The 12,303-nt window shown below is 37.7% G+C and overlaps 1 protein-coding gene across 1 annotated transcript in view; it reads right to left on the bottom strand.

Moving 5' to 3' along the window:
- LOC122220629 overlaps positions 1-12,303 on the bottom strand; it is a 256,097-nt gene that overhangs the window by 144,782 nt on the left and 99,012 nt on the right. The window contains exon 9 of the mRNA XM_042940353.1: positions 2,936-3,199. Coding sequence (XP_042796287.1) covers positions 2,936-3,199 — 264 coding nt within the window. The remainder of the gene's footprint in view (positions 1-2,935; positions 3,200-12,303) is intronic.

Raw genomic sequence — 12,303 nt, 5'->3', positions numbered from 1 at the left:
GGGAAATGATCATAATTTATCTGACTTATTTCCTTTAATATCTCCTAAGGCTGCATTACAGAAATGACTTTCCTGTTCTAGTATCCCATTTACCTATCTTTTCTCTTCTCTAATCCAAGTTACTTTTTTTTTTCCTGAGAAACTCCAAAAGGAGTACTCAAAAATTACATTTACTTGTTCAAAAATTGCATTTGAGAAGACTCACATTGGAAAATTCCTAATATTTAAGAATTTCACATAAGAGGAAAATCGGATTTCAAGATAAAAATATTTCATTTTTATCCTCATGAAAAAGAAGCAAATACATTCCTACTTATGCTGCCTGACAATCGGAAAATCCTATCTTAAATAATGACACTATTCTCCTTGATAAGACTCACGGCCCCCCCATGAAATATACAGAGAAAAAACATTTATTAACAAATAAGAAAGTCGGTGGACAATTACAATCATCTGTAATGAATAATGACCAGTGGGCTCTACAGATAAGCCATAATACTACATTTCACCATTTTTTTAAGGGAGTCAGAAAAGAAAAAGGAAAATTTTATAATGTGTTCGAATCAAGTAAATTTTAGTGAAATCAAGCTTTCTAATGTTGTTTTGCAAATAGCTACTTTTCTTGACCTTATAAATTTTAAACATCACTTCTTGATTTATCTTAAATATAACATACTTATGTCTTTATAATCAATACCAGCACTACCGAAATGACCTTTATGAAATAAAATTGGTGCTGGATTTCCTTGCCATAGTTAACACAACACTGAATTTTAGGGAACAAATAGTAAAAAAAAATCATAGATGCCTTTCACATTCACTAGTAAACCTATATCAAAATTTATTTGCTTTTATAACTGTATTTTATTTCATTTTGATTTTTTAATTCGGTATTCAAATCATCCACTTATAAAATATTTTGTTTTGGGTTAAAATATTTTGTTTGGGTTAGCTCACTTCAAAATTTGAGAGATTTTTCAATAACTCCTTTGAATTCATTTCTAATGGTCTCCCTTTTCAACTGTATTTATATCAGCATTTCTAAACCATAGAAGGTTTTATAAACTCCGGATCCTGATACCCCACCTCAAAACAATTGAATCAAAATCTCTGAGAAGAAGATTTGGACTATTTCTAAAGTTTCCTACATAATTCCAATATACAGTCAGATTTGTCCCAGAATGGTGACTATTTTTAAAATGAGTAGAAAGGTACATATTTATATTTATATTTGTTTTCTTAACAGCAACCCATAATATCTCAAAAAGATATTTCAGCAAAACATTATAATGGTATTCGCTAAGAGGGGGAAACATGCCGGTTGATTCAACATAAAATACACAGGAAACGGGAAGACCATCACATAAGAAGGATATATAGCTGCTGATTTTTAAGCCAAAACTACATGTGTTTCCTGGAAATGGCCGTATTTAATAGTTCTATCACTTAGGTGGGTAGATGACAGTGATAGATAGATGATACATACATACACACATAATACATATATATGTACATGTACATACATACATACATTAGATTAGATTGATAGCAACCTAGCTAGTTAGCTAGATAGACAGACAGACAAACAGACAGGGAAATGTCAAACACTCAGGTAAGGAAGAAAAAAAAATCATAGCATTTTCTGATACAGGCGCTGTGGAAAACCATCATAATCAGAAAGAATAAATTTGCACATAGAGGACTGAAATAAACTAAAATTCTGCTGGAATGCTTTACACTTAAGGTATGCTGTCATTTTTTTTTTTTTTTTTTTTTTGGATCTTCCATGGTGTCTTCCTAGAATGAACTTCTGCAATGACATTTCTGCTAAAAGACTTGGTTAGAAAATAAATTTCCAAATATGTACAAATAAATGGTGTTCACCCAAGGGTTTTTTGGGAGTGTGTTTCGTTTTTAATTCTTGAGGTAATTAAGACAGCATGCTTTGAAGTGGTATGTATGGCAAAGGGAGTTTGGTGAAGACCATTTTCATCCCGTGGAAATGTGGGTCATTAATTATCTTACGTATGAACACATGCTTGTCTCATCAAATGAGTGGCGAGCATCAGGAAGGCACAGACTCTATCTCATTTGTTTTGTATTTCTAGAATAAGCAATGCCCAACACAAAGTAGTAGCTCAATTAGTACATTGGATAAGGAAACACCATCGCCTTATACCCAAGTTGATGAGACAGATCAGATCCGGCAGCAGCAGATTATAAACAGAGAATTGAAGGATTTGGGTGCCCTTCTCAGCCTGCTCATGACATAGAAGTTTGGGTTAAATTATCTTTAAATTTCCTGCTAATTCTGGAATTTTATTCCTTATTTGTAGACATCAATTTAATCAGCATTAAGAAAGCATTAAGATGTAAATGCTTTCACAGATTTATGATACATACTGAAATTTTCAATAGCACGAAAGTCAGCTAAACGCTAGAAATAAGCAGTTTTAGAAAAATAATAATGTTTATTTTTGAGAGACAGAGAGATAGAGACAGAGACAGAGAGAGACAGAGTGCAAGCAGGGAAGGTGCAGAGAGAGAGGGAGGCACAGAATTCGAAGCAGGCTCCAGGCTCTGAGCTGTCAGCACAGAGTCGGATGAGGGACTCAAACTCACAGACCACGAGATCATGACCTGAGCTAAAGTCGGACGCTTAAATGACTGAGTCACCCAGGCGCCCTGGTTTCGGAAAAAAATTAAGTTCTTTACTTACAAAATCATATCACAGGCACATCTGTGTGGCTCAGTCGGTTGAGTGTCCATCCGACTTCGGCTCAGGTCATGATCTCGCAGTTCGTGAGTTCAAGCCCCACATGGGGCTCGCTGCTGTCAGCCTGCTTCAGATCCTCTGTCCCTCTCTCTATGCCCCTCCCCCACTTTTCCTCTCTCAAAAATAAATAAAACATTTGAAAAAAATCATATTACAAACCTGAAAGTAGAGATTGCACAGCCAGTGGTCCAAGTCCCGGCACATCAAATCTTCCATTTTCCTGAAGCTGTCGAATTTCTGGTCATAATGACCTCGGAGAAGGGGACACTTGAATTTCCCGTCCACTACATCGAAGTTGTTATCACACACAGGGAAGGCTGCCCAGCCCACAACCCAGTCAAAAGAAGCATATTTCCCACGAAGGAGACAGAGTTCAAACAAGAACGCCATGCCAGGTTTCACATCTTTCTTCGGAGGGAGTGCCTAGGGAAGGATACCAAGGCAAGGGGAGATCAGGATGCTTGTACACAGAAACGTGCTACATTCAAGGGCCCCTATATATAATTTAGAATTCAGGATGGAGTTGGGTTTTACTTCCATTGGTTGCCCTTAAAAATTCACTATTGTCAATAATGTTGCAATAAACGTAGGGGTGCATATGTCCTTCCAAATTAGTGTTTTTGTTTCTTTGATTAATATCCAGTGGTGGAATTATGAGATCCCATGGTATTTCTACTTTTTTGAGGAAACTCCATACTGTTTTGCACAGCATCATTATTTATTATAGCCCAGATGTGGAAGCAACCTAAGAGCCCATTGACGGACAAATGGATAAGGGGGACTTGTAGTGTGTGTGTGTGTGTGTGTGTGTGTGTGTGTAGGAATATCACACAGTCATAAAAAAAGATAGGATCATACTATTTGCAACAATACGGATGAACCTAGACTAGAGAGTAAGTCAGACTGACAAAGACAAATACTATATGAGTTCACATGTGCATGGACTCTGAAAAAAAAAAACAACAAAGAAATAAACAAACAAACAAAAAGCAGAATCAGATGAGGAAACACAGAGAACAAACTGATGGTTGCCAGAGGGGAGGAGGCTGGTGGGGATGAACCAAATGGGTGAAGGAGAGGGTGAGATACAGACTTCCAGTTACAGACTGCATGAGTCATTGGAATAAAAGACACAGCATAAGGAATGTAGTCAGTGATACTGTAACAGGGGCGTATGGGGACAAATGGTACCTACATGTGTGGGGAGCATAGCGTCAGGTGTAAACTTGGTTCACTACGTTATACACGTGAAACGGATGAAACATCATGTGTCAATTACAGCCAAATCAAAAAAAAAAAATTGAAGAAAAATTCACTATTGCATGCATAACCTTTCCAGCCCAAATTAATCGAGCAACATGCCAGCATGAAAATGTGACCCAAGCAACAAACTTGATCCTGCCCATTCAAGATTCTGCGCTTCATAAGTTACCTAACACGGTATACTGAACTTCCGGTTCTTTTTGCTTGAGCTGCTGCTTCTATAGTATAACTATTTCTATCAGTTGTCACCATCATCGTTTTACTTGCCTGCCACTCATCTTTGTAGTCTTCACGTACCCCAAACGAGTCCTTTACACAGAAGAAATGCTTTAAAAAAATGGTTGAACTTGGGTGCCTGGGCAGCTTAGCTGGTTAAGCGTCCAACTCTCGATTTCTGCTCAGGTCATGATTTCACGGTTCATGGAATCGACCCCATGTTGGGGTCTGCACTGATAGCGAAGAGCCTGCTTGGGATTCTCTGTCTCCCTCTCTCTCTCTCTCTCTCTCTCTCTCTCTCTCTCTCCCTCCCTCGCTCTCCCCTCTCCAAATAAATAAATAAACATTTAAAAAAATAAAATAGATACAAAATGGTTGAGCTATCGCACTCCAGAGAAACTAATCCTGGGTATAATGATAGCTTAAATTACTATTACAACGTCTACCTCTTCAAGGAAAAATAGTGTCCCATTTAATTATGTGACTTTCCTGTTTATTTCAGTTGAAACTGTACTGCACGCCACTGTATAAGCAATTTGTCCATGCTAAATAAATAGTGTTAGGCATAAAGATGGATGAAATGATCTGATTGACCAAATCATTGTTCAGGTCCCCAGATGTAGAGATGGAGCTTGCCCTTTGGCCTTTTAAAAAAGAATTTCAGGAAAGTGAATAATCTTTTTTTTTTTTTAATAGAGCATAGGCTTGGGTTTCTTTTTCAAATTCTATGTGAATAATTGTAAATGGACAAAGATAGGGACTTGCCTAAGACTATTTTATAGCAATATATTTAGCCAAAAGTGTGTAGGCATATTTTATATGATTTATGTAAATATTCCAAGACTCAGTTTATGTTTAAAATGAAACAGAAGCATCTGTTGAAAAATACCATAACCCTGTGGCAGCTGCTATTAAACCATTAACAGGATCAGGTTTCATTTAAACCAGATTTACCATTTTCTACAACAGCCCATGGGAAAGCTAAAAACATTAGACACAAATTACTGACAAAAGAGATTCTTAATCAAGCCATACTTTTCATTTGGCTAGTTGGCTGTGAGTAACCTTTGTGATAAGAGAATCAAAGCTAACTGAGAAGGAGGAGGAGGAGAAATGAAGTCAGAAACCTGTTTTGAATCATCATTTAAAAATAAAGCTGAACTGATGCCATTATAATAATTTCTTCTACTCGTATCGGTGCCTTTAAAAATGCCCCTCTACTACTAACCTGATCTTACTCAGCTATACATCCAAAATAGATAAAGTAAGAATTTGACCAGTACTGACCCAATTCTATCATTAAGTTTCTGTGGTCTTGGGCTAGTCACTTTTTTTTTTTTTTTAAATCAAGGTTTCCATGCACTCAAGTTTCTTCCTCAATAAAAGACAAGGTATAAGCATCTTCCTCAGTAAATTGATACAACCATTGGGTTGGACAATAAATACAAAAAAAAGGTCATAAAAACATGAAATGCACATAACTAGTATTATTATTATTTTAAGACTTTATTTTAATTATCTCTAAGACGAATCAGATTACAGTGTATTTAATAAAGAAGAAAAGAACCTATCGAGGTTGAAATTCATCTGTAACCTTGTAAAACACCAGTATCATTCTGCGTGAGGGACGACAGTTCAAGGCCGCTAAACAAAACCTAATAACGCCAGGCAGCATGTGTCCATGAGAAGCCAGTCCTCATGCACGAAAGGAAATTCCACGGCAGCCTATTTTACAAGATAGAAGAGTCACATGCAGCTACCTTGACAGCCCTAAAAAAATAAATATATGAACAAAAATCTAGTCACTGATATTGATTGAAAAGGAGGAAAAGATGTTATCAAATAAAGGAATTTATCTGACAACAGTTGTCTTATCTTATTTATTCTTGTAGTCTCTTTCCCTCGCCCTGTATCACAGGAGAGATCTGTTGCTCTGTAATGTGTAGCTTGGGACTCATTCTTTTCCTCTTCAGCAAGAAAGGATCACCGAGTTTCATTGTATCTCTCAGAGGATCCTCTCCACGAACCTGGATATTTCCACAGCTATCTTATGGTGTGATAGTTCCATGAGTATTTTACAATAGCTTCATGAGTACTATAAAATGAGGGAAATAAATGCATGGGTCTCTGCCATCCACCAATGCCATCTCATCAGTCCCGGTGGTTGGGGATCATAATGTCCTTGGAATAATACCTTTATTTTCTGAGTACCAAGAAGGGCCTATTTTTTGAAGGAAAACACACTACAGACCTAAAGTTCACTGTATAGCATAAAGGTGATGCATTTCACCTTCCATGTGATAGAAGGTACATGTGAAAGGAGAGTAGAGAACAAGCAAAATCCAAGAAGAAAACAAGAATTTTGAAGGCTGAAGCCTACATGGAAAATTGGAAGAGAAAGTAAAATTCTTGGACACCAGATACCTGGAGATTGAAGCAACTCAGAGAGGATTAGGGTAAGCCTTACAAAATGATGAAAATGCATATCGATAAAGTATTCTTCAATTTTCTGGACTTTCTGAAATTTTGAAAAGGATTGTTATTTTTACGATTAGAAAAAAAATTAACAAAGTAATTTCGCCAACAGAAGACCTTCAAAGTGCTGCTTCTGCTTTATGAGGAGGGTGGTCAGAAATGACAATAATTCTCACTATAACACAGAAAAAATGCCAGCTAAATTACAAAATTATGCATATTATTGAGCCCACTGGGGAACTAGGGCACAAAGAAATTTAGGGAAAACTAAACCTCAGAGAGGGGTAAGCCCTTCATATATGACCTTGGACTAGGGGTGGCTTTTAATCTTAGGAAATAGATGAAGAAGCAAACTTGTCACTGGGTAGGAGGCTTCACAAGTAAATGGAGAATCCAGCTGAATGTTTAGCCATCTTGGCCTAATGTGGAATACTGAACACATAGGAGCCCCAGACACAGCACGAGTCCTCATCATCTACCAATTCTCAACCTTAGCACTTGTATCCAGCGCTCGGCCGCCTGTGAGTAATTGGGCCCAGGGTGAGAGCCAAAGGGAGATCTCCAGTGGCCCAGACATCTTCAGGCAGGGCGAGGGAGCAGGGCAGAAGCCTACAGTTACACGGTGCATGGATACCAAACCCGACTAGAAGGAGAGATTTTTTTATACCTCAAAACTTTTGAAAACCAAGAATGAATTAACACTAACCAAAGCTACAACTTAACCCCAATTTAGCTTAATTCTAACCAGAGACATCATCCCCTCACCACAGCTGCCTGACAGAGACAGCTTTTTAGTGGGGGATAAATATCTTCTACTTCAGTCTTTACAGTTCATTTATACACTATGTTTGGCACAAGATACAGCCACAGAAACAGGAACATGTGATGTCTGGATAAAAGATAACAGCCAATGGAGACCGACCTACAGCTGACCCGGCTGATAAAATTAACAAAGACATTAAACAATCATAATTAGGATAAAGAAATAAAGGAAAAGATAGAAGTAAACCATGAGGAGGAAGAAACTCCAAGAGGGAACTTTTTAAAAGTTCTGTAATATAATAATTAATAATAATAATAATAATTACTTTTTTAATAATAATTTCCTTTAAAAACAATAAAGTACTTTGAAATGAAAAGTATATTGAGTGGACTTCACAGTAGAAATGGACATAGCAGGAAAAGGATGGATGAATTCTAAGAGAGATCAAAAAAATATCCCAACTGAAGCACAAAGAAAAAAAGAATGAAAAAAGAAAAAAAGAAATTACCAGATCAGGGCATGTAAGACCCGTGGGATAATAATGAACACATGGAATCGGAGTCCTGAAAGAAAAAGAGACAGACAATGGTTCAGAGAACAATTTTGAAGAGACGGTGGCTGAGGATTTTCCAAAATTGATGAAAGACATCAACCCACAAAACCAAAAAGCTCAGAAAACCCCAAGAAGACAAAATAAAAGAAGGAAATAATACCTAGCTTATCAGAGTCAAGCTGATGAAAATCAGAGATAAAAGTCTTAAAAATGTAGGGCCATCTATGATATGTAACAGAAAAGTTTATTACTGGCTGTCAAAGGGCCAAGTATGGTCAAGTATCCTTATTCCCTCATTGTGAACTCCTGGATGTCATATAAAAATATTTATATCGGGGCGCCTGGGTGGCTCAGTCGGTTAAGCGGCTGACTTCCGATCGGGTCATGATCTCACAGTCCGTGGGTTTGAGCCCCGCGTCAGGCTCTGTGCTGAAAGCTCAGAGCCTGGAGCCTGTTTCAGATTCTGTGTCTCCCTCTCTCTGACCCTCCCCCATTCATGCTCTGTCTCTCTCTGTCTCAAAAATAAATGTCAAAAAAAAATTTTTTTAAAAGAAATAAATAAATAAATAAAAATAAAAATATTTATATCATATGGAAAATTCTACTTTCATTTTGTTGTTGTTCTGTAGTCTGGTCATGTAAAGTTACTTTGGTCTCTGGCACTAAACAAAAAATTTGCAGAAACTTCTGTTAAGAATAAGCTCCACTTTTTGCTTCTTGGGTAGGCTGCTTCTTACCTAATTGACATCTTTTTGTCAACTTACATTTATCGTATAACTTGTAGTTCCTTAGCATCATATTAAAAGCCCTAATGCACCCTCACCACAATCTAACTTTCTAGCATTGTTTCACAATAAACATATATTATTTTAATTAAATATAATTAAATAATAATATAATTAAAATATCAAATATATACAAATAAAGTATAGTCAAAATTATTTTCTCAGATGTCTGCCCATCACACACACACAAACACACACACACACAGTCTGTTATCCTCTCATAACACCCTTTTGTCAGGCAATCCTTCTTCCTCTCCCAAGTTTTGCTCATTATAACCAAAGTATCTTGAACAATACCTTTGAGGTAACAATTTCTAATCTACAGGTTCTCAAGCAGAAGTACAGGCAGAGATGGCCCAGACATGGGCTAGGAGCCTTACACATTTTTATAACAATTACTAAGATGTTCTCAGAATTTTAAAGTCCCTAAATGTAAAAGAAATAATAACAATAACAAGAAAAGAGGGACAAATACACGATGACTTCAGAAAAGGGCATTTTTAGAAATTTTGTTGAGGAATACAGGTAATCTAATAAAGGCACAGGTGGCAGATACAACACAAAAATTGAGAAACCGTGTTATATTCGACCCGTTGCTCCGTTAGAAATCTGTTGTATAACATGCAAGACAGTTGCTCATTCTCCATCTGAACCCTACACTGGCTGATGGGAAGGTTTGCCAATTCATGAGGTAAATTAATGCCTGCGGGAACAGTTCTAACTGTTAGGAAGCTCCGATCACTCCTAAGAAGCCATATTGTCATTAATGCTGTTTGTCAAATATTTCTAATATTTTCTGTTCATCAAATATTTCTAAACATGTGGTAGGGTTGCACTTCCTAGCTCCTTTGTGGGTGGGTGGGCCCTTGAACTAGTTCTGTCCAATGATCTGTGAGTGAACATAACAAGTATCACTTCTAGGCCAGAACGTTTATTGTTGGTTCTAGACCCTCCAGAGTTCTCTTGTTCTGTCCTTTGCCACAGTGACAAATGACGTTCCAGACAGCGATCTTTCAATCAGTCTTTGACTCAGAATGAGAATGGCTAAAACAGAACCCCCAGCTTTCCTAAAGTGGACATGGAGTTTAGGTGAAAAATAAGTTCTATTGTATTAAGCCACTGAGATGTTTTGAGGGTTTTTTGTTTGTTTCTGTAGAATAACCAAGCTGATGTACACTGATCATTGGCCTGCTTTGTATTGACTCAAGTTCAGTCTTCGCTGTTCTATCAAGATGATTATTATGACCAAAGAGCTTTGAGCCACCAGTCTCAGTCACCAAAGATAAAGTCAGGGATGTAGCGGTTTTTGTCAGGTTCATGACCAAGTCAATAGCTGAGGAACATGCAGATACTCATATAATGTGTACCTCCGTAGAGAAGCAGAATACTCAATAATGCTTATGTTGTTCAAGGTAGGTCGACAATGGGGCTATCTGCACATTTCTTTGCTTCCAATTCTTCTAAATGCACCTTAAATGGTTCATTTAGGTGCATTGACTTTAACTTGACCCTAAACATGGATTACTTCAGTCCTCATTGTTCAAACCCATTCCGTTTAAGTGCTTTCCAACTTTAAAAGAGAAGCTACATATCTTAGTGGTTAAAATCATGGGCTTTGGCCTCAAACAAACATGAGATCAAATACCAACTGATCACTTACATAGGTAACCTACTATCTCAGGATCTTGATTTTGCCCTTTATTAAATGCTGGCCGTAGTAGCATTTAGTAGTGGAAGACGAGGGAGGACAGTGGTGATAAAGGGAAGGCGGCAGCTACACAGACTGGGAAGTGAACTAAACAGCGTCTTCTAGGACTAACATTCAAAGAATAAGGGGAGTCCAGGAGGTAAAGAAATACACTTAATTTGCAGTAGAAATAGCAACATGTTCTTTCTGAGGCAGACAACTCTGGACAGATGATTGGGAACTGATGCCACAGCCCAGGGTAACCTAGGTGATCCAGTGAAAGTTTTATAGTACCATTATTTTCCTTTCCAGTCCCTCAGCCAAGATAAATAAATAGGCACATTAGTTCTAATCCCCAGTCTTTCTGCTGTGGGATAAAATAAAGTAATGACTCTTGGAAACTTTTCTTGGACTAGGGATCAAGGACGGAGGGTGGTAACAGCTATAATAGTATCCGAGAGAAAATCTTCCTTCCCACACCCCTGGAAAACCACGCGCTCTCAGGTGCAACTGTAGTATTTCTAGCTCCCTGTTTTAGAAAATTGATTTCCTTTGGTTTTCCTTAATCCTCAAAGGTAGTATGTCAATAGTTGACATTTATCGGAAGTTGATGAAATGCAAGGAACCCTTTAAATCACTTTGCCCTTGTCAACTCCATCACCACAATAATTCTAAGAAGAGGATTTTATTCTTAGCTCCATTTTGTGAAGGACACAAATGAGACAAAGAGATTGAGTTCAAGGTCACACAGACAATAGATGTCAACGGTAGGGCTAGTATCTGACTTTGGCAATCTACAGCAGGGCCATTCAGGATATGCTTCCTGATGGAGGAGGTGCTACAGCAAAAAGCCTGCCTTGGATTCACGGAGAAAAGGCTCAAGGGGATTCTTCTCTGTCCTATTTACTTCTCTTCATGATTCCTACAAACTGAGGAGCTAGGGCTCTTTCTCCACGTGTTTCGGCCTGTTCTCTCTTAAATGGTTCACTTTGAGGTCAGGCATTGAAAGTACACATGGGACTGACCGAGAAAAAACATTTTTTCTTTCAATAAAACCCCATTGTGCAGGATCCTTAATTAAAGAATGAGTTCTTTCTGAAGGGCTAGATTCACCGGATAACTTACAAAATAGTAATTCTGAACAAAAATCTTCCTGAAACGGGGTCACAATTCTATGATCTCTCAAAACCTCCAGTCCCGGATCTAATTTTTTGACTTCTCAACAACAAACTGTAATCATCTGAGAAACATCAGCAATCATACAACGACATCCTCAAGGCTCTAGACTAGCAGTCCCCCAAATTTAATTTGTTTAAGAATTACCCAAGGGTGCTGATGAAAAATGCAGATTTCCAGGCCTTGTTCTCATCTTGAATCAATAAGGTTGGGGTGAGTCTCAGGAATGTGAATTTTAACAAGCATGCCAAGGTAAGGTGATTCAGGTGGTCCTTCAGACCACACTTTGAGTATCACCATCTAATATGGACACAAAGATAAGACAGATTTGTGTGTCCTTGATCGTGTGACTTACACAGCGTAGGTCAACCACCTTTCTCTTGAACATCAAACTGATTCAGACCTGAATAATTACAGGCTAAAAAATATGACCTTTCCTCCATTTCCCATCACACGTGACTGAAACCAAAAAGAAATATATGGCATGCCATCTCATTATATCGAAATTCCATTACCTGACCTCAACCTCAATGTGTCATAACTCATCTCTACATGCTACTCAAATGTTCAACTAAGAATATTTCACTCCAGGGAGATGGCAAAATCTAA

The sequence above is a fragment of the Panthera leo genome, chromosome B2, assembly GCF_018350215.1.
Source record: "Panthera leo isolate Ple1 chromosome B2, P.leo_Ple1_pat1.1, whole genome shotgun sequence".
Taxonomy (NCBI): Eukaryota; Metazoa; Chordata; class Mammalia; order Carnivora; family Felidae; genus Panthera; species Panthera leo.
This window is presented reverse-complemented; position numbering and strand designations above follow the sequence as displayed.